Source organism: Columba livia, chromosome 1 (assembly GCF_036013475.1).
Source record: "Columba livia isolate bColLiv1 breed racing homer chromosome 1, bColLiv1.pat.W.v2, whole genome shotgun sequence".
NCBI classification, from domain to species: Eukaryota; Metazoa; Chordata; class Aves; order Columbiformes; family Columbidae; genus Columba; species Columba livia.
The window spans coordinates 173546650-173569697 of record NC_088602.1 but is presented as its reverse complement, the minus strand read 5'-3'; the positions used below and the strand labels follow the sequence as shown (position 1 = coordinate 173569697).

The window sequence follows — 23048 nt, the reverse complement described above, 5'->3', positions numbered from 1 at the left end:
TGTTGGATAACCCACACTTCCCTTGGGAGATTATGCTAATGACTGATTGTCCTCATAATGAAAAATTTCCCTTTTGTGTCCAACTGGAATATTCCAGAAGTCACTTGTACCCATTACCCCTTGTCTTTACCATGTGCCTCCTTGTAAAAAGTGAGTCTCTGTCTTCTTTGTAGCCACTCTTTAAAGACTGGAACCTGGTGATGAAGTCTCCCCTAAGCCTTCTGTTCTCAAGGCTGAACAAGCCCAGTTATCTCGACCTTTTCTCATATGGCAGCTTCTCAGTCCTTGGATCATCTTTGTGGCCCTTCTCTGGACCCTCTCCAGCCTGTCGCAACTTTCTGGACCCTCTCCAGCCTGTCCACAACTTTTTTGTACAGCAAGTACCAAAACTGAACAGAGTATTGAGTAGAGTAGAATAGTGGCTCCTTTGTCTTTGCTGGTGATGCGCTTGTTGATGCAGCCCAGCATCCTGTTGACTGCCCTTGCCACAGCGGCAGCACGCTGTTTGCTCATATTGAGCTTCTTGTCCACCAGCACCTCCAGGTCCCTTTCCTCAGAGCTGCTCCACAGCAGGGTAGATCCAAGCCTGTGCTGCACTCCTGGATGATGTTTTCCCAGGTGCAAGACCTTATACTTGTCCTTGTTGAACTTCATAAGGTTCTTGTTAGCCTACTCTTCCAATCTATCCAGGTGGGTTACTCTCTCCAGAGGATCTCAGACCAGACTGAGTTAATGAGAAGCCTTTTCTAAACAGTGCTAAGTGTACATAGATGCTAGCTCTGACCTGTTACACAGATGCTAGCTCTGACTGTGTAACAAGTCAGAGGGTCATTTATTTTTCTACACATGCAATGTCCTTGCAAACTCTACCATGCTGTCTCATGAAAATATGGTAGGTAGAAGTCTGGATCTGCTTTGCTTTCCTGTTCAAGGCCTGCTGTGAATACAGCAACAGGTGGGGGAGCTAAGCATGTAGAGGTAGGTGTTCATGCACAGAGAGGAGCCATCCCCCTACAGCTTCAGTCCTGCTAGAGGAGGCAAGAACCCTGTTTGGGCATCACACCTGGTTTGAATTTTACTTTGAACTATTTATTCACCATCAACAGTTCTTCTGTCTCTGACTTGGTGCTCTTCTGCACACTCTTTTTTTCCCCACATTGGCTACATCAGGGATCTACCACATAAATCACATGTTGATCAAATTCAACTAATCCAAGGAGAAGTGTACATCCTTCTGGGGCTGTGTGGAGCAGATGGAGGAAAAAGAGCACCCTTCTGCCTCACAGATGAACAGAGCAGCACATGTTCCTTCAAATCTGTCCTGCTAATGCCAGTTCTCCCACTGGCAGGAGTTTTGCTAAGCCTCAAGAGAGCACTCCTCAGATTTAGGAGGTTTCCCGAGAAAAACAGTTTGTTAGTGGGGAAAAAAAGGAGTACAAGTCAGTTAGTGGTCAGTGGGGGAAGGAAAAGATTAAAAAAGCTGTCTTCTCATCTCCATTAACCACCTTCCAGTTTTGGAGTGTTCATTCCCCCCACCACTTAAAGAAAGAATCTTTCCTTTAAAATGAAACCACTTCCCGAATCGGATGGGTTTTCTGAATCAAGAAGTTCCTTTCCCCCTCCCCTCCTCCCCGGCTCTCAGAGTATCTCAGACAAAAGCCCGAGGTACAATCAGCCTCTCACTACACATTTCAGTCCCCTCGGACACGTGTGTGTTCGAAAGCTGCTGGCATGGGAATGTATTTGTGGATTTGTGTTACAGAAGCAGCCAAGGAGCCCGCGTTAGCTCACAGCAGTATGCACACAAGGTTTCCTTCACTGATGCAAGCTGATGAGATGTGGTCTGAGGGACGAGGAGAGGAGGGCGGAGTCGCGGAGCAACCCGCCCCCCAGTGCGGCTGCGATCTTGGTCACTGGCTCCAAGTTGTTTCAGTTCTGTGAAGCATCTGAGCAAGCAGAAGGTGAGGAGGAGCACCACTTCTGTTGAAAATACATCGCGCTCTTCAGGATGGATTTCTGTGCTGCTGGTAAGCCTTGACCTTCTTGTGCCTTGTTTTCTGTGAGGGCTGTGCGCTCAGTTTGACAGGGCAGAGCACACCACAAAATCCCAGCAGCAAGAGTGGGCGCTGCAGCTGGTGGCTGGAAGAATGAGATAGTGGAAGATCCCTGGTGGTGCAGTTAATTCTTGTCAGCCTTGAGCATTAGCCATGGTTTCTTTTTTACTTACTCTCTTGTAAGCAAACTCCTTTCACATAGGGAGTAATTTTCCCACTGATTTGAATGGCCTTTGTGCTGAGAGTTTCTATTGCTGGTGGTCCTGAGCTGATATGGAAGCTGACTCAGGGGTATCAAGGGTATATATGACACTTGGATTGAGCACCTATAAGTTTTGGCTTCTCTCCATGCAGCTCTGACATGGCTTGCAAGCTTCTCGGTGATATTTCCCTATAGCACCCAGGAGCTGTTTTGCCTTTGTTGGCCTCTCATGCAGTTGGGTATCTCAGTGCAACATGCTTGCAAGGCTTTTGGTACTGGGGGCTCCTTTGCTTATGTCCATGTTAAAGGTAAAATACTGTATTAGGGTTCTATCAACTCCAAGTGACCTGCAGATGGGCCTGCCTGTTTCTGAAATAATCTCAAAAGGCAGATGTGGGTGGGGGGAGATAAGCCACATCTGAGGAACTGAAAGACAGCTCAGGTTTTATTTCCTACTTTGGCAGGTGGTGGATAAAGAGGTTGGGATTCAGCAGGGAAAGGCATACTGCCAGACCAAACATTTCTAGCCTCTAGCTGAGGAGGCTTTGAGCATGTGTCTGATCAAAGGTGGTAAACAGGGAGACCTGAACAGGAATGGGCTGAACAAGGGCCAGGAAGAAGAGGGATCATCTTGCAATGGCCCTGCTGTGTCTGACTCTGTCCTCGGAGGCTTTTGCATAGAGGATGTAGAGCATGGAGCGAAGGGAAAAATCAGTGCCCAGTTTCAGCAACTGTTCCGCACTCTTTAGCTCCTTAGGTGGGTAGACAAGGAAAGGTCACGCTCAAACTGCACCAGCCTTGCTAGTCAACGAAACTGATGGAAACTGTGGGAGCTGAGCTCTCACCAGCATCTAGCTATGCATGTTGATGAAGGCAGACCTCTCCAGATCACCCAGCCCTCACCACCTGAAAGCAACCGTGAATAGACCGTCTGCAGGACAAGCTGGGCTGGAGAAGGGGTACCTCATGTTTTGCTGCTTATTTTGGGGTGTCCATTCCACAGAAACTGAGGCTTTCAGAACTGAAGGTCTGATGCAGTCATTCACTCAAGTTACATGTTACTGAGTTAATTATATCTTAAAAGTTACACACTGAAGTAGCATGATGAGATCCTGCTCAAGGACAATGTGGGTTTGCTCAACTCTGCATAGAGGCAGAGCCTGAAGACAGGCAATGCCTAGAGAGATACACTGGTTCTGACCTATGTCTCTGTTAAGTCCCAGCCTGTCACTTCACACCTAGGTGGGAAAGTGGGCTTGTTTGATGCTGCTCTAGCGTGGGAGCCAAGGCTGCCCTCAGAACACAGAATCACAGAATGGTTGGGGTTGGAAGGGATCTCTGGAGATCATAGAATCATTTTGGTTGGAAGAGACCCTCTAGATCATCTACTCCAATCCAATGCAGCTTTACAGTGAGCTTTGGAGCACTGGATGTGTTTCAAGTCTTGCAGTTGTGGCATGATTTACCTGAAGGTCAAAGGCGTATTTGCACCTTTTCCTGGAGCTTCTGCTTCCTGGAGACGCAGTGGTCCTGTTCAATACCTGTCTGACACAACAGTATCTATGGGGAGGCTGCTCTCTCTGCAGTAGATATTCTTTTCCAGCTTCCTTCAGAATCCTCTAGCAACTGTCTGGGTAATGCCACAGAGCCAGTACGCCAAATCCGTGAACTGGGTGTATGAGACACGGGAGAGCAGACTGGTTCCATGGTATCACGTGCTACAACATGTGGGGTGAGACCTACAGGCAAAAGTGGCTGCAAGCTATCCCGATTGCTGTAAGTTGTCATGTGGGATAAGAGGACCAGGACAAAACATAAATTCTTCTTCACACCTTTCCCTCCATAGCTGGAATGTGCATATTAAACCTGTGTGAGGTCCATGTTGAATTTCTTCTGAAACAAGATGGAAGAGAACTGTGGAGTGGCTGGAGGAGGGAGAAAGATTGGGCTAGAGGGAACTCAGGAGCTGGAAGTTTTCCTGTTTTCTGCCTGGTACCAGCCTAGTACCTGCCTGGGGAGCTGATGGTCTGTGCTGGAAATTACACAGAAGCCATATTAAAAAAATAATAATAATTTCAGGTGAATTCTTCCATCAGAGTGCCTCATCCAGGCAGAAGGTGCCTATGAGGCTGCTCTGCTTGTGTGTTGTCATGGGTGGAGTTGGCCAAACCCTTTAGCAGCCACACTCAGAGCCCTACATTGCCTTGCAAATGGGTCAGCTGAACCTCTGCTGTTATTCTGTGGGTGAGTAGCATGTGGATGGTCCATGACAGTGTTACAGAAGCAGTCGTTCTTCATAACCTTCCCATGCTGTTTCAGCAGTCCACCCCTGCAGCTCTACCCCTTTGCTGGCCACATGAGTACCCAGACTTTCGGGTAACTCCGACCTGCCCTCCAGATGGACAAGCTGAGGGCGTAAGACACCACAACTGCAATCGAACTCTGTGTTCTGTTTTGAGTGACAGCACTATAAATACAAGCCTCGTTAAGAACTGGCAGGTCTTTCCGTCTGGGTCTGCCCTGAGTGTGGGGAAACAACCTCAAAAGCAGGTGTGAGCCCCAGAAATGTGATGCTGATGTGCTTTCCTTTCAATTTTTGGTCTCTGAAAATAAATTCCAACAGCAACTTAATGTCAGGCACTGGAACAGGCTGCCCAGGGAAGTGGTGGAGTCACCATCCCTGGAGGAGTTTAAAGCCTATAGACACAGTTCTTAGGGACATGGTTTAGTGCTAGAGTTAGGTTATGTTTGAATTTGATGATCCTGAGGGTCTCTTCCAACCAAAATGATTCTATGATTCTACAATTCTATGTTCTCTTTGGAAAAGATGCTAGCCATTTTTTATGTTGTGTGTGACCTGGAAGACTCCAGTGCTGGTTTGGCTGACAGCATCGCCCTGAAACCTGCGGGTGTTCTCATCAGGGTGAAATTTTCCCCTGTGCAGAGAACCCTGACCAGGGCTATGCTTCATCTGTGTCCTGACCTCGCCCTAGAGGGAAGTGGAACTTGGTGGTACTGAGGACTTTGGCAAGGCTGAAGCCGTTCCTCAGTCACCTGCTGCAGGGTTGAATTCACTTGGCCATTGGAAGCGTCTGGAGCGAGCCAGGCTGTGTGTCACTTGGAGTGCCCCTCTCCTGCTGATGGGCTCATTCTCATCTTGGAGAGGGATGGAAAGGCAGAGCGGCCACTTCTCGCTGTCTCATCCACTGCTTGCTCAGCTGCCTCTGCTGCCTTCTCTGCCTTTCTGTGGATGGCTCCTCAAACAAACCTTTTGTGTTCACTACCCCTAACTGCAGACCCCAATGTGTGCAATAACATTGGTGAACAGCTTCAAAAGATCCTTGAGCAGAGCATTAGGCCTTCTGGTAGGGAAGCAGAGTAACATGCAAGCACTGACCTCAGAATTATTTTCCAAGGCAAGCAGGGACTTAATCTGTTTAGGAAACCTCGGAAACCTTACAAGGACCCTCTCTGCAGCTCAAACTAAATTGCTCTGAAAGTTTAATCCATCAATTTTTTCCTCCCAATTCCACCCTTTCTTTGGTTTTTATCCCTTGATTCCCACCCCTTCTCCATGACTTGTATGCTTTTTCTCCCCCACCCTCCCCACACACAGTCCTTCCCACACTTTTCTCGTTCTGACACACTGCAGAGGTACATCACTTGGGAGTTGAGGTTTTCAGATATTCAGGAGGAAGGCATACTGAGTTATTTACAGACTTATTTGGGGTCATGTGGGCGAGATGGTGTCCTCTGGGAGCCTCAGGTCTCTTTGAGATGCTTTAGGCTCCTTCAACAGACAAAGAACAACTGAAGCAAAGCAACCAGCCACACCACAGACTTTGCTAATGGAGGGGGAAAAAGGGCGGTTCCTCAAGTATGTCCTGCTCCCGTGCTTTTGTGGAAATAAATACAGGACAAAAGGTCTTAGTGATAATTTGTTGAGAAATCATGCTAGTGATTCCACAATTACCAGCTCCCATAGGGATGAGGGAGATAAAGCTGGGGAGACCAAGAGGTTGGCCTCATCTCCTGCAGATGCCAAAACCACAGGAGAGATGAAATAAGCTACAGGACTCAGGCAGCACTCTCAGATGCAGGGCTGACATTCAAGGGGAAGTCAGCAACCTGCCTAACAAGCCACAAAGCAGCTACACAGGGGTTTATTGTTGTTTCTGTTTGTTTGTTTGCTTACTTGTTTGTTTGTTTGTGTGTTTTGGCCTCACATACAGATTTGGCTGTTGTGAATTGCTGGATGCCACAGGTTTTCCTCCTCTCTCGACTGGCTTCAGCTGTCAGACAGCTTCTTTCAGCTCTTCACAAGGGCTGCTTGCAGAGCTGGGAGGTGACAGACACAGGTCCTTCCCAGCCCAGGCTTCATGTTGGCTCTTTGCCTAGTGCTTTCTCCCAGAGGCTCAGCAGCATCTCCCCAGGGAATGCAATGCTTGAGAACAGCAGGAGGAGTGATGGGGAGAGGCTGCAGCCTGAGAATCACAGAATCATAGAATAGTTTGGGTTGGAAGGGACCTTCAAAGATCATCTAGTCCAACCCCCTGCAATGACCAGGGACATTTTCAACTAGATCAAGTTGCTCGGAGCAGTAATAGGACAGACTTAGCTTATTGAAACCCAACCAGCTGGAAGGATGGAGGAAAAATTAGGATTGGGGAAGGTAGGTCTCTCTTAGTTGTTGTGGTCATAACAGGAAAGAAGCACATGGACTCTTGGATGACTGTCCTTGTCCCCTTTTCCTTCTGTCTGTCTTAGCTGGTTCCTTCCCCTTTTTTCCCCATTCATATTTATAGCAGTTGTTTTGCATGTGAGATCCACACTAAGAGAATTTCCAATGCAGCTGGTGCCACTTCCCCTTTTTCCAGGAAGACAGGACACTCAGGAAATTTTGGCTTATGAAACAGTGGAGCAGGACATCCAGCGACCTGACCTGCCTTTCCAAAGAAGGTTTGTCTCATAGTATTTAGGTGCAGCAAGTATCCTGACTGCAAGCTCTGCAGTGACCTCCCAGGAGCTCCAGTCCTCTCAGCTCACATGCCCCCTGATGTTTTTCCTGGAGCTTACCATCTACTTTGTCTCCCTAGGGCTGCAGCCTCCTCCTTTTCCTTGCTGAAGAGGCTGTGCCTCACCTGGATTATATTTAGCAGCAGTGCTGTCACCCTAATTCTTCTAGGTCTTTTATGAATCATTTTGTGGTCTCTTTGGCTCTGCTGGTATCTGTTTGAGTTCCCGTACATTACAAGGAAGCCTACTCATATTTCTGCATTGTCTGTAGTCCACATAACAACAGCCACCCACAGATGCTCCTTCTTCAGCAAGGCTTTCATCCCCCTGATCTTGCCTTCAGACTTGAAAAACCTCTATTCTCTCTCTTAATCCACTTCTGACTCCAGCTGCAGTGAATCAATCCATTAAGCCAATGGCTCTTCATGGGAGCTTTAAATGTAGATGAAGTACTTATGTCACAGCTTTGCAGAGGTAAAGGTATTGTCCATAAAGGTGCCTGACATTGAAACTGCTACAGAGCATTTGGTAAGATCTCTTCATTGTGCTCATAGCAAGCAAAATTGGTTGAGTAGGCGGGGTGGGATGCTGCAGGGTTAGATCAGAGACTACCAGCACAGCATCTGGCTGTTAAGAGGGGTATCTGGGTCTGTGCTGCTCGCTCTGGAGTGAGAACCATTTGCAGGGCAAGACTGAGATGCAGTGGTTGCAACAGCAGGGAACGTAGATGCTGGAACACAGAAATCAGAGTTGCTGTGGCATGACCCTAAGAGAGTATCTGAGGCAGATTTTCCTGTTATATGTTGGCCCCAGTACTATTCTCACAGGCATCTCTTCATTCTTCCAGGGTCACCTGGCTTGACTGAGACTGAAGAGGCTGAAATAGAGACAATCAGGCAGCACAGACAGGAGCTTTTGGAGGACATTAAGGTAAGGACCATCTTGCTTCTTCCGTCTGCTTAGCCTTCTCAAAAATGTTTTCATCAAGGAGTGTCCTCACTTAACAGTCCAGGCCATGTAGAAAAGCTTCTGCACAGGAGACACTTGATCTGGCATGATCCAACTTGAATTCTGGCCTTTAGGCTGCCCTGGCACATTTGCCACCAGTGTGCATCCAGCCTGTGGCACTCTCTGCTGTGGGAGTCATCAGCTACTGTAATGGGATATTTGAGAAAGGCTGGTCAGCTCATTAGCAGGCATGAGCTGGGATTGCATGTTTAGGATTAAGGAAATGAGTATGAGTAACCTGTACTGGCAGGGATCTGGCTTAGCATTTATGATTATTTTTAATTACTGATTACTTGCTAATGACATATCAATCCTAGTTACCTGCTGCATCCACCTGTGTTTTTCAATATTTTATTTGGTTTGTGGATGTCCAACAACTCCTCCATGAAGGATCCTGTCTCTTTAGAGAGGTTTCATGGCAGGACTTTCCACATACATTTCTATGTTTGAACTTGCTTTTCTTCTTCCCTTTTAGCAAGCTCAAACATTTCTCCACTGACTCCTAAAATGTCTGAAAGTGGCAGATTCAAAATCAGTCAGTAATACCACATCACAGTCATGCGTGGTGCTGTACACTTTCTATTCTCTTCTGCCTTCACCACCATGGAATGGGGGTTCCCATTTGTGGGAGCTTGTTGCACTGAATCATTGAACCTGCACTGATTTTCCCACAACATGAAGACGTCCGGATGTCTGGGGAATAGGCACAGTATTTCCTTGTGTAAAGATTTAAGCCAAATTACCTGTAAGTTCTCAGGCCTCCAGATACACCATCTCTGCTACAAAATCAGAATGGTATCTTGTCCTTCCTTGCAAAAAAGGTGCATGCAATGTGTATGTGCATGAGAAGCTGTGGATGCCCCCTCCCTGGAGGTGTTCAAGGCCAAGCTGGATGGGGCTTTGAGCAGCCTGGTCTAGTGAAAGGTGTCCTTCCTCATGGCAGAGGGGTTGCAACTAGATGATGTTTAATGTCCTTTCCAGCCCAAACTATTCCATGATTCTCTGTGGTTTGCTTGCGTGTGATTCTTATTTCTTCAGTTTTTGGAACAGGCAATGGGCACTGTAGAAGGCAGAATATTTGAATAGGAGTACTACATTTTTTTTACCCACAATGGGCAGAGAAAAGCTGCTAGACTACACAGACCCATTCTCTAAATCTCAAAGGCATTATCCAGTGGGGTATGCATTGTCCAGCAGAGCAGAATGGGTTTAGGTGAAAGAGTACCTATAACTAAAGATGTTTTCCCAGGTAGATTTCATCAGAAAGTATCTATCAATACCCTTTAACACAAAGACTTGGGGGGATGTCTGGTGGTGAGAGAGGGAGGATGGGTCTAGACTTTCCTGTTATACTGCCTGAAGACAGCAGTGAATAAAATAACAAAACTGATGAGCATTTGAAATCCAGGGTTAAGAGCATGGCTTTGTTACATTTGTGCAATACCTAAAGCTTAGTAATGAACACTCCCAGCTTTGGCAGACTGATGAAGCACAACAGAATGAAGGCCAGAGAAAAAGTGAAATCCAAAAGCTGTATTAGATCATGGGATATTGACAAACTTCGCAGTTTTGCCATCTGGGTGTGTACTGTGGCCACACCCTCACTCCTTGTTGAGGCAATATCTGTCATAAAATAACCCATCTTCCCCTGCCTGTTCTGGTTTGCACAGGGAAAAATTTGGGTGATTCCTGGAAGAAAGCGGTGATGCAGTCTGGCTCTGAGGGGGCCATAACTGCAGGATGGAAACAAGGAGATACAGGCATCTTGATTTTCTTGATAACACAGAATATCCAGCCAAGAAGGCCATGGCTTGTCATGGGCCTAAAGGAAACTGAATTCTACAATAATTCTGGCTTTATTTTTGTTTTTAATTTGACAATGATTACTCCTCTTTTATTTGTCCTTTCTTTTTCACCTAAAGACAGGTATCTGCTCACTGGTATTTGAATGATAGATATGTTCACTCTTGTGTTTCACACTGTAGCCACTTCAGGTTCATGTTGACCCCACAGTTCCTGGTTCCACTTCCCTTTTCCTGGATGTGTGGCAGAGCTATGCAAAGTAAAAGCTGGAAGGAAATGGGCACGATGGAAGGAGCCTCACATCTGGCATTGTTTGAGGAACTGAAATCAACACTGGGGTAGAGTTATCTGACTCTCCACACTGGCTAAGCTTGATTGACAACAGACATGACAATATCCTTCTTCCCCTATCTCTCATTGTTTTCACCTGGAATCCATCAGGGTCACCTCAGAGCAGTGCCCATTTCACAGACATCCTTGATTGGTTGTGACCGTCTGACGGGTCCTTCTCCTCTGATTGAGGGAAGAAGTAAGACATACTCTGTATGCGTCTGCTGTTTTTCCCTCCACATCGCCTTCATCCTTCTGCTATTTCTTTTGCAGAGGCTGAAGGAAGAGATTGCTGAAGTGTTTGCAGAGATTGAGTGCTTTCAAAATGCAGAGGAGAGGCAACAGGCAGACAATAATCCTGGGGAGCAGACCAGGCAAGTGGGATAAGATGGGTATTTCTTTGTTTACAAAGTCTCTGTCTTGATCTTGAGAAAACAAAAGCACTGATGGGATTTGGATCACAACAAGGACGTGGAAAATAGGCCAGGAATACCCTCGTCTCCTCTGGGATTTATTTTTATTTCTGGATAGGAATTCCTGTTCTGGAAGACATCTGTCCTTGAGATACCTGAGTTACCTTGTGAGGTAACCAAAACATGGCCCTTTATTCTAAGCTTGACTTTCCTCCTTGTTTGCAGCAGACTGTCACAGAGGGATAAGCTTCTGTGCCTGGGCCGGAAGAAATTCAACATGGACCCTGCAAAGGTAAGATTTGCTCATTCCACCTATGAGGAGAAATCTGGAAGAACTTCTGTTGGCTACTGGTCCACTTGCAGCTACCCATGCCAAAGGAACTATGGCATGGGACTGTGGGGCTGGTTTCCTACCACACTAAGGGTCCAGTTAGTAGCACCCTCCTTCCTGTCCCTGAATAAAGTCTTCTGATATGATCAGGCTCTGTTGCCTCCCACCATCATGTGCCTATAGGCCATCCCATAAGATGCAATCCAAAACTAAGAGAAAAAAAGGGAGGATGGTTTAATACTGCCAGTGTGTCAAGAGAGCCAAATCTCCTTCAGCCCAGCTCTTTTTGCCTGTGAGAGGCTAAGAATTTGCCATAGTGTGATAGAAGAGAATGAAGTAAAAAGAAGTTGAGATGTTTGAGAGTGTGTCAGGTTCCTTGGCTCATTTAGAACTGAAGAAGACAAGCTGCCTCTGTCATTTGGGGTATAGTTTTTGTTTTGGTAGTACTGGTTGGATTTTGGAGTGAATCCAGGTTTTCCACTTTCTGGGATTCTGACCAGCAAGGTCCAGCCTTCATAGCTTTCAGCTCTCTGCAAAAAGCTCTAAAATTGTCATGATTAAGTAGAGAAGATGTGAGAAAGACAGTTCCCTCTTCCTTCCTCTTCAGTGGTGGGCCATTTTTTTGAGCTCTGTAAGGAAACCCACAAGCTGTGATCGAACGATTGCTCATCGTCAGCTAACCACCACAGCTAGCATCTGAGGTGGCTACTGGTCTGAGTGACAACTTTTCATGCCTCCTTCTCTGCCCCACCGAGATCCTCAAGATGCCTTTTCCCCAGTGTCCACACCACAGCTGGAGCACTTGCCAGCCCCATGGATGTCCCTCTGACACTGGGAGCTGTCTCGGAGCAGTGATATCAGCAGCACTTCCAGCCTGCGTGAGAGCAGCTTTCATTCTGTCTTTCCGTCTGACCTCAAAGGCATCTGGCTGTGGCATTGAGCCATGCCATGCAGAAATACCTGAACTAGTTCTGACCTCAAACTAGTTTAGCTTTGTTAGTTCAATGCTGATCAGCCTGGTCGAAATGTCATCCTATGTGCCTATATTATTTTTACTTTAGAATGGGCATATGCAGATCTCTGTTTATTGCTTCCCTTTTGCTTCATGCTGCTTAGGTTGACAGGTGCTGCAATGCAAGAAACCTTCTTTGCCCCTCCTTGCTAAGGTTACTCTTCATCTATGCAATGCTGATACTTTAAATGAGTTCCTATCTTCAAGATCTCAGAGCAAGTTCCTGAGGCTAGAGGAGGGAAGCATTAGGAATCTGGCTGAACAGAACCTTTTGGGAGAAACATATTCTTCTGGAAAATGGAGCCACATCATCGCTGCGATGCTTTACAAAATTAAATTGATCTTACTGAAATTCCGTCTGGGGAAAAGGAAAGGAAAATAGTGTGGAAAAATCTCACAAACATTTCAATTTCTTCTTTTGAAACTGCTTTTTCTTTGGGGCATTTTAGAAATAGTTTCTTATATATTACAAGGCAAAGTGAATTGATTCTGTTGAAGTAGAACATTTTGATGGATCTAAACCAATTTTCATTCTTGTATTGTATTTTGTGAGGAGAATTGCAATGTGGTCTGTAGAGTCGCAGTGGTTTTAGATATTGCTAAGAATCAGAACAAAAGCTGTGACTTTGAAATTCATGAAATTCCCTTTAAAATAGAATATCGACCCTTTTTACAGCCCAACTCAAACCCTCTGTATTCCATAAAAACATACTCCATTCTTACTGGCTGGGGAGGATAGAGCTGAAAAGATTGCAGACTTCTCTGTTCTGTGGCATAGATGAAAATTTAGGAAAAATAATTTTGAATTGTCTCAAGCCCATCGTTCTGGCTGAGTACATTTTTATTGTCATTTTTTTTCAAACATTTGGGTTTTTTTGTTAAGTTAATTGAGAAAAAAGAGAAGACATTTAGGGAGAGAACACTGAGATATTTGTATTGAAAATGTTAAAATGAACTATTTTGACTTTGCCTTAAATCTACCTGGCTTTTGGACTTTTAACCTACATTGTCCTTTTTTGTTTGCTTGAGTTTCCATCCCAGCGAAACATTTATCTGAATCTAGGGATGAAATGGAAGTGGGACTGATGCACTATGGTAGATCAAAAGGGATGGACTAGGGGTGGGAACATGGCTGTGGTCTCCTATTAAGGTCCTGGGGAGTAACAGAGGAGGTAGCATCATCAAAGCCAAGGAAGGCTGACATAAGGGTGTTAGGGTCCTACTTTCTTATCAACCCACAGAAATGTCTTACTTCACTGTCTTGCTTCTCCTTCCTCAGGGGATCCAGTACTTGATTGAGCATGAAGTGTTGTCCCCAGACTTGCAGGAGATCGCCAAATTCCTCCACAAGGGTGAAGGCCTGAACAAGACCGCCATTGGGGATTACCTGGGTGGTAGGTGAGCAACCCAGCCAGGATGAGGAGGCCTTTTGGAGTCCTGCCTGACCACTTTCAACTACTATTTTAGATGACCCCTGGCAGACCTCAGTCAGGTGCCAAGACTGAACATGCCTCAAACTGCAGTGGGCTGGGTGGGCAGAACACTCCGTCATGGGTGGGGCTTTGGAGTGTGACTAAGGCTGGCTGTATGGGATACCTGTCTCCCTGCTTGTAATGGGGTCAGTCTTCCCAGATAAGAGTATGCATCTTGGCGTCTTGTTGGTCAGAGGGAAGTGAAGGCTTAGATGGAGCCAGATGTATATCATCACACCAAGGGGCATCCAAACTGAGCAGGGTCAGAGCTCTCTTCTGACCTTTTCTCTGTATCCTCTCCCAGGGACCCCACAAACATTCAGATCCTCCAAGCCTTTGTGGCGTGTCACCAGTTTGCCAACCTCAACCTGGTGCAGGCGCTGAGGTGAGTGAGCATGCAGGATGCAGGAGATGGAACAGGAGCCTGCTCAGCCACTGGGTCTTACCACCCAGGAAGGTTGTGAAGCTCTGCTGGGTAGAAATGGGTCTTCCCAAGGCCCTGCTGTATGTGTTGGCTCCAAGACTCTTGTCCTGTGAGGTCTTAACAGCTTTTCCTGGGGAAACTCTTTCATGGCCCCTTGACTGGACTTGCCATAGAGAAGCAAGTCCAGAGAAGATGGGGAAAGCAAGGTGGATCATCATGGATTTGATGCCTGAGGGGACAGGGCAAGTTATTTTTTGCACCAGGAAATGTGTCTGTCCACAGAGCCCATTATGTCAGTGACAAAATGACTCTGGTTTAGGGCATCTTGGTTTTTTATATACCAGCCTACTGGCAGGACCCTTTCTCTGGAGGACTCTGCTGCCTTGCAGAGCACTCATTAGGAAAGAGTAGCCGTGATTTCCGGGATGCTTAGTTCTGCTTCCTCCTTCAAGTGTGTTTGAGACTGATAAGCCCAGGCAATTTCTAGCAAGAGGAAACCTCCTGCTTCATGCACTGTGTTCTCCCCAGCATGATGGGAAGTCTTCTTTTATTTTCATGGTGCCCCCATGGGTTGAGGGAAGGGATAAAATTTCCTTGCACACAATCTGACTAACTGTCTGTCGTGCTCCTCCTGATAGACAGTTCCTATGGAGCTTCCGGCTGCCTGGGGAAGCACAGAAGATTGACCGGATGATGGAGGCCTTTGCCAACTGGTACTGCAAGTGCAACCCAGGCGTATTCCAGTCAACAGGTAGTTATGGGCATAAGAAGCCCTGTAAAGCTGAACGCCACTCTTTGCTAGAGAGAGGAACTTTTCCATTCACAAACCACAGAGGGCATCACTTGGAAGTGTGGATGTTTCCCTTTAAGCTGAATGAGGCAGCCCAGTTCCTGTGAAGCTTTTCACTAGACTGATGGCCTCTAGTCCTCCTTTTGCTACTATGCTCCAACCCATCTCCATGGGCAATAGACTTGTTCTCCCAGCCCCACATGAGGTATATACCTCATCACAGCAAGGATAGCACTAAGAGACACGGGTCTGTAGAAACTTTCCTGTTGACAAAGCCATTATCAGGCCAGATCTACCCAACATGCCCCATTACCTTGGGAGGACGGAATCACCTCCACCATAGGAGATCAGCTCTCCTGTAGACCTGTCTGTCCCTCTTACTCCTAGCAGAGGGGACATCTCCCTTTTCCTCCTACAGTGGAGGGTATGAGGCTGTTCTCCAGTGACTGCAAACTAAGCCACCTGTTAGGGTCCAGATTGATCTGCCCTCTAAAATAAGTACCACCCATCCTGGTTTTTCTTTCTCATTGTCAGATACCTGTTATATACTCTCCTTCTCTATCATCATGCTTAATACCAGCCTGCACAACCCCAATGTGAAAGACAAACCCCCCTTTGAAAGGTTTGTATCCATCAACAGAGGCATTGACAATGGAGGGGACCTGCCAGAAGAGCTCTTAAAGGTAAGAAGACCTTCCATTTTCTCTTAAGTCCCTCTTCTCACTCTGGCTTGCGGTCCACTGAGAAGTAAAGGTCCTCAGGTCTCAGTGTAATACAGGCCTACTGACCTTCTGCCATACAAGGGGAAGAGCTGCATGAGGAAAGAGAGCAGTATGTACAAAAGCAAAGCTGGAAAATGTGGAAACTGCTTTGGAGAGGGGCTGCACACGTGCTTGTTGGTGAGGACATAGAGCAAGAGAAAGAGGCTGGAGACATTCGGGGAATAGCAGTATCGGTTAAAGTTTATGTTTTTAAGTGTGTCTGTGTGAGAGAGGAACAATACTGTGAATATGTGAAAGAAGTAGACATGAGCTGCGGGTGCCTGTGTGTTGTGTAAGTATGAGGCTGTGTGAATGGGGCATGCACCTCTGTGGGAGCTAGCTGGGCACCTGAATCTTTTGGCCATCTCTGGGAGTCCTGACCCCTTAGGGGACTGTGTATTTCTTGTGTGTCTGTGAGACAATGTCACTGTGGCCCAGATTACAAATCCTTTTCCCTTGCTCATGCCTGAATGTCTCAGCTGGCTGTAGTGTTCATGTCAGCCAGGACACGAGTACCTGACCTCTCTTACACTAGGATATATTTTTGAGTGGGTAGAACCAACCAGCCTCAATTGAGTACCAGGGTCTCGTCCAGCATCTGTAAAGCTCTCAGCCAGTCCATGGTGTCTCTGATCCCAGAAGATGAAGATGCAGAACTGGGGAGAGAGAGACAGGGGAGGAATCCGTTAGCAAAGCTGGAGCTACAATTTTCCCAAAGGCTCATCAGGCATGGGACCCACCCTGTGAGGCAAGGTAGACATGGGAAGCCTGCCTACATGTGTCTATCTTCACCCAGCCATCCTAGGGAGAGTTACTGGTGTCTTCTGTCAAAGAGACAGCCTACATCCCACACTTGGGTTTTCTGAGCAGCATCCCCTCAAGGTACAGGCTTTAGATTTTCTCCAGCGTGTCATTTCTCTCAAGCAATTTCAAGGATGTTGCATGAGACTGTAGTTTCTTCTTTTTTTTTTTTTTTTTTTTTTTTCCTTTCTCTTGGCTTGGGTCTTGTATAATGAATGTTCACAAATCCAATGACATGAGTGACATTTTTGTGTCCCTTGAAAGCTAGTAACCTACCTCCCTGTCACTCTGCTGTTACGAATGTCACCCTTTATGCCCCTCAGTGCAAAAGCCTTGGTTCTACGAAATGTGCCTCCTTGTGGCCGTATAGATGTGTGCATTGCTCTCTACATATCAAGTTCTCAGTGGAGCATTTGGTACCACCAGCCCAAGGCCTAAATGGGGTGGTGGTCTCTGCTGTGTTGTGACCCCCCCCAGTGCCTTACTACCCACAGCAGCATTTTGTGACATGCTGGCTTTGGTCACTGCAGCCCCTGTTGATATGGGTGCACATTTTTGTGTCTGTGGCTTTCCAAATTGGGTATCTTTTTTTGACACAGGATGCGCAGAAGAGCTGGTGATCCCCCGTGAGACCCTGTGAGGTGTAGACTGAAGGTTGTTGTACCCCCCGGTGCTCACTGCCTGTCCCCCTCTCTATTCAGCCTCCCGCTCCTGTGGAAACAGAGTGATGAACCAGATGGACCTAGGAGAGTTGTGTACAAGCTTTGTCACAAATCTGTCTTTCTTTCTCTCTTTCCATCACCAATGCTCTGGGGCAGAATCTGTTTGAGAGCATCAAGAATGAGCCATTCTCCATACCAGAGGATGATGGGAACGATCTCACACATACTTTCTTTAACCCTAACCGTGAGGGCTGGCTCCTGAAACTAGGTAAGGGGGAGGATTCCCCTAGCTCCTCTGAATTCTGTGCCTGCCTGCTTCCCATCACAAATACCCGCAAGAATCCACCAGCATCTCTGCTGTCCTTCCCTCCTGTTTGCTGCGGTGGGGTGAGGCTGACACCTGCTGTTGAAACCAGCCACCTGCTCTCTCCTCCCAGCCCACTCCTGCAAGCTCTGACTTCTCAAAAAGGGACCCAGAAAGATAATCCCTCACCCCTCCCTGTTCCCAGCTCCATCAGAGCAAAACTGGCTGCCTGCATGTGTGTGTCCACCATACGGCACCACATCAGTGGTGAGCACCATGGATGCTTCCTTGGGGCTGATCTCCAGGGAGAGATGGGAGGGTTTGTCTGTGTGTGCACATCTGGAGCTTATAGGGGGAAGGGAAGGATGGCAGAGAATGTGACTAATGGCTTTTGAACCTCTCTGCCTTTAGGAGGACGTGTGAAAACCTGGAAACGCCGTTGGTTCATTCTGACCGATAACTGCCTGTACTACTTTGAATATACCACGGTAAAGGCTTAAGTCCCATTTGAGAAACTGTGTTCTGGGTGGTTATGAACCTCTGAGGGTCCAGGGAGGAGAAGAGGGTAGAGGGCAACTTTTCCTTTCAATCCTGTGCTCCCAGACTGAAGTCAGACCTCCCTTCTCTCCTGTGGTGTTTCCTTGCCTCCAGTCTTGAGGAGAAGAGAGGCCAGACACTGCAGATGTTGCTGTGATCTCCTGTTAACTTAGCTCTCCATTGTGTAAATGGAGATGGTCCCCCCAGGCATGCACTGCTCTTGTCAGCCCCCCAAAGGTTCACATCAGAGAGGCTGCAAGTAGTGGCATAGATTGGGGGAGCGTGCTGAGTGTTGATTCACGTTTCCTTGTCTTCAGGACAAAGAGCCTCTGGGCATTATCCCCCTGGAGAACCTATCAGTCCGGAAGGTGGATGATCCCAAAAAGCCAGTAAGTCTCCATTGCTTGGTCCTCTGCCAACACAGGCAGTCGGGGGGTAGACAGGGTGCACACATGCTACTTTTGCCATGCTTCTCAGAGGGAAGGTGCTGTTTTAAACTGTCTAGTCACCCATCTAAACATGATGGTATCTAAACATGACTGTATTTTACCAGGGAAGATCTGGTGAAGGGAAAGCTATCCTTTGGCTGGCTCATTGTATGTGTGCACATGTGTGTGTGTATAGTGGGGCAGAGATGAGTGCACACAGCCAACCCACTACTCATTTTGCACCAGGAGATTTGAGTTCAGTTTCTTTCACCGGGACTCTCCGTAACAAGTTACGGCACATGTACAGCAGACAATGCTGTGGTGTTAGGAAGATTGCCCAGGAAGTGACACTCTCTGTCTGTATATCTTCTATGGACACCCACTCTTTGATGTGGCAGAAGTGCCTTCTGTCTGAGTGGTGACAGGCAGAAGAGAGAATGTTGCATCTACTTAAAAGGGGAAGAGATCTTCATGAGTGGAGCAGAGTGACAGATCTCAGAAGGTTTTTTCTGGTAACTGTTGATGCTCCACTGGAGAGAGTCCAGCGCAGGGCAATGAAAATGATTAAGGGAGTGGAGCATCTCCCTCATGAGGAAAGGCTGAGGGAGCTGGGGCTCTTTAGCTTGGAGGAGACTGAGAGGTGACCCCATTAATGTTCACAAATATATAAAGGGTGAGTGTCACGAGGATGGAACCAGGCTCTTCTTGGTGACAACCAATGCTAGGACAAGGGGTAATGGGTACAAGCTGGAACACAGGAGGTTCCACTTAAATTTAAGAAGAAACTTCTTCTCAGTGAGGGTGACAGAGCACTGGAACAGGCTGCCCAGGGGGTTGTGGCGTCTCCTTCTCTGGAGACATTCAAAACCTGCCTGGACACATTCCTGTGTAACCTCATCTAGGTGTTCCTGCTCCAGCAGGGGGATTGGACTGGATGATCTTCTGAGGTCCCTTCCAGTCCCTTACATTCTGTGATTCTGTGTGACTCTGTGATTCCATCTCTTCATAAAGCTTGTTTTAGTGTCTAGACCTTCACAGGGGGAGTGTGTTTACGTGATAGGTGTGGCCTGGAGATCTAATTCATCGGGAATATCTTGGTGTGGGGAAGGGAAGGCTCTGTTGCATTTCAGAGACAGAATGCTCCCTTCCCCTTTGGAAACCTGTCACCAATGGTTGAAGGCAGCATGATTTCCTTGGTCCACCCTGTCCTCCCCTTCTGCTCCATTTTATTCCATTTCTGACAGAACTGCTTTGAGCTCTTCAATCCCAACTGCAAAGGGCAGAAGATCAAAGCCTGCAAAACAGATGGGGACGGGAAAGTGGTTGAAGGCAAGCATCAGTCCTACAAGATCTCAGCAGCCACACCAGCAGAACGTGATGGGTGGATTGAGGCAATACGGTGAGGAGACCAGAACTGGAGGCCTGAGCTTGCCTTTGTTCAGCCTCAGGGACTGAGGTCATGCAGTGTATGTGGCTACCAGAACATGAAAAAGGGGGTAGAAATAAATGTCTGAAGTCTAGTAACAGTGGTACCTCTTGACTTCAAAGAGTTTCAAGGTCCCTTCTGCAGAGTCTCCAGCCACAGCTAAATCTTCTTCTGCGGGCCTGCAGACCTCCAGTCCTGCTTTTTGTTGAGTGGTCTCTCTGTACAAGTTCAGTTAGGCTGCTTGTGCTGCTGTCCAGTATTTACTTACTTTTGCTCCCATTTCCTCTTATTTCCAGGACCAGCATCACACAGGATCCTTTCTATGACCTGGTGTCTGCACGTAAGAAAAAGATTGCCAGCAAAAACTAAGCCCTGACGTGGTCATTGACAGCAGGGGGATGTAATGGTTGGACAGCTCCCCTCCCATGCTGGGCCCTTCCAGTCAAGAAATTTGGGAGAATTAGTTCCCTCTGCCTCCCACTTGGCAGGAACATGACTGACAAGACAACTTGCCAGATTTGATTCTTCCTTTTCTAAACTGAAGGCAGAGGCGCAGGGTGAAATCCACTGAGGACTGTCAGAAATGTGAGCATGGCATTTCCCACGTCTGAATGCAAAGGCTCAACAGCGACTGGTCTTTGGGTTCTCCCATATAGCCCCAGGCATGTAGGACAGGATCTGAGGAGAGAAAACAATGTCTCCAGAATGTCTCCAGCCTCTCTTGCTATCAAACCAGGCCTGGGTATTTTTCAGTGAGGAACCATATAGATGCTCTCAGAGCAGCTGAGCATGGTCCAGTCAGCTGCAGAGCAGAAAAGCCCCAGTGGTTTATCTTCCATGAACAGATGTGTAGTGGTTGTGAAGAAGGGGCCACTGATGTTTAACACCTCACTGTGAAACCAGAGGCCAAGAGAAGATAAGAAGCCTTCCACTCAGAAGAGAACCCTCACTACCTCTTCCTACAGCTGTCAGGGCTGTAATCCTGGGAAGTCCCTGCTCTGTAACTGAGTCATAAGTTTCAGAAAGTTAAAGATGCTGGATAGGGAAATAAGGGGTAACTGAGTGCAGAGAGGCCGTGGGACCAGGGAAGCAGCTCTGGATCTTTTGTGTCTCTGTTTTGAGGCTCAGGGACCACCACAGGTCTCCCTAAGGAAGAAACCCAAACACTAGCTCTCCTCCTGGCTGATGGCCCCCCAACAAAATTTGCCTCCTTGTACCATCCCAGAGGCCTGGGCTTTGTATCTGAAAGGCCTGCAGCCAGAAGGCATGAAAAATTAGAGGTGCATACACACCACGTGGACAAGCACACACACACAGAGGCATTCCCATCTTCATACTTTGGTTTCACCTGGAGTCCTTTTTTTTAATTTTTTTTTTTTTTTTTGTCTCTTGTGTCAAGAAAGAAATAAAAGTGCTTGAAACAAGCCCCAAACTCAGGGTAACGTGATCGTTTTAGTGATAAAGACAGAGGATGCAAGATAGAAGCGTTGTTTTCCTGTGCCTGGCGCAGCAGCCTGAGCACCGCTGCAGCTCTGCACTGCACCTAGAATGCAGGCAGCTGAGCACCGGGCATGCAGGCAGCGGGGGAGGGAACAGAAGTTAACAGGACAAAAGGAAAGGCACAGGGAGCTGTGACCCTGCGAGCAGGCAACAGCACAGAGGCAAATACCAGGGACTCGCTAGAGACAATTAGACCTGCAGGGTCAGAGGACATGGTAAGGTATTGCTATTTCATCTGTTACCTTTCAGGTCTCTTCTAGTTAACACTGGTGCTGTCTCAGTCTCCTGCCCTTTTCCTTCCTGCAGAGGGCTCTACCTACCAGGCAATCTGCAGCAGAGCCAGCGCAGCCCAATTATTCATTCTAGTTATTTTTGCCCAAGCCACAGGAATGTTGAATTAATTTCAAGAGGCAGGGAGTGTATCATCTCGGAGTTGAAGCACGCGCTCACTCTGAAGAAGGAACATGAAGGTTTTCTTCTGCTCACACCTGCAAATGTCTCCTGTGTTGAATCTCTTTGTCATTGATGTGATATGGAGCAAATTTGCTGCCTACTGCTCTAGAGCACGTGTGCTCACACACACATTCATTCTTGCTTGGGGCTCAATGCAGGGAGGCAGGGTTGTGTCCAGGGTGGGAAGATAAATCAGATATGGTCCCTTATCTTGGCAACATCTCTAACATACGTAAGAGAAATATAAATATGCACTTGGTTGGTGAAGAATGCCCCAGAGCCTAGGATTTGGGTGAGAAATTTCTGTCCTGGTGCCTCTCAGGCTTGTGTTCTGTGTGACAAAAGCCATCAATATGTACCCTGGATTCTCTCTTCTATCCGCAATCTGGTCTTGCGTGAGGAAATCCAGGCTAAGCCCTCCCAGGATTTACCTCTATCATTCCTATGACAGCAGGGTCTATCCAGACTCTTCCTAGTCCTTCATCACCCCAAGTCCTTGCAATTCTCTTCAGGTTGCCTACGTTATTTCCCCTCTCCTCTTCTGCCAAATACCCATGCACTGCAGAGCAGAATTATTCCTAGTGGGGACAGAGTGGGAAGGACAACTTGTGAGAGGCAAAACAATGTAGAGACAGGAAATCGTGTGATTTCCAGCCATCCAACAAACCACAAGTGTCAGTAGCAGACAGACCAGGTTTTTTTTTCTCCTAGAGACTGAGGTACGTTTGAATTTCCATTGCCTTTCCTTGGCTCCAGGACAGAAAATTGGTTTCCAAACTCCTTGTTATACCATGTCTCAGCCTCCTCAGTACCGTGAACACAATGGTACTTGATGCTGCCCACCAGCAATGCAACAGATGGACTCTCCAAGTGGTATACCCAACCTCATGCCTGCTGAATACCAATGTGTTTGGTGTTGGCCAGAGTGTCTCAGGACAGGTCTGTAAAACTCGACCATCCACTCATATCTGCGTGCTTTGACAGCTACGTTTGGAGCCCTTGCAGATTTATGATGGGAACAACTCATGCAACTATGGTTGCACCACCAGGGCATGTGTTGCTGGCCACCATCACATGGTCCCTTTGTTGAAGGCAACTGCAGTACCATACACATGAATGCAGACACACAGACACACACTAAGCCTTTCAGGTACTAAATCTGACAGACTGCGATCTGGTAGATGTGTTTCTCTTTCTCATCATAGGCAGCATATGTGGCTCACACAGAATACAGGCAGAAGACTGACACTCATTCCCTGCCTGCCTAAGGACTCCTGCACACACCCAGTAATTCATTTTCATAATAAATGTCCATCTATTT

General features: G+C 47.2%; 1 protein-coding gene across 2 annotated transcripts; it reads left to right on the top strand.

Annotated features, from left to right (window-relative positions):
• The first annotated feature begins 1879 nt into the window (after positions 1-1879).
• Positions 1880-21206, top strand: CYTH4 (cytohesin 4). 2 transcript variants are annotated; one of them, XM_021282371.2, is made up of 13 exons: positions 1880-2027; positions 8120-8202; positions 10687-10787; positions 11055-11118; positions 13449-13567; positions 13946-14026; positions 14704-14816; positions 15390-15538; positions 17236-17347; positions 17795-17871; positions 18238-18309; positions 19593-19747; positions 20071-21206. In XM_021282371.2, exons 1-13 carry the CDS (start codon positions 2009-2011, stop codon positions 20141-20143), a joined length of 1218 nt encoding a protein of 405 aa, XP_021138046.1. In that variant the 5' UTR covers positions 1880-2008; the 3' UTR covers positions 20144-21206. The 2 variants fall into 2 exon arrangements, with proteins under 2 accessions (XP_021138046.1, XP_005514727.1); XM_005514670.4 differs by having other exon boundaries at positions 11052-11118.
• The last annotated feature ends 1842 nt before the right edge of the window (positions 21207-23048 follow it).

Coding starts and splice junctions, on each gene's coding strand:
- CYTH4 (XM_005514670.4), top strand. Junction 13,568..13,945: donor GGGGATTACCTGGGTGGTAG/GTGAGCAACCCA, acceptor ATCCTCTCCCAG/GGACCCCACAAACATTCAGA. Junction 17,872..18,237: donor ACTACTTTGAATATACCACG/GTAAAGGCTTAA, acceptor CCTTGTCTTCAG/GACAAAGAGCCTCTGGGCAT.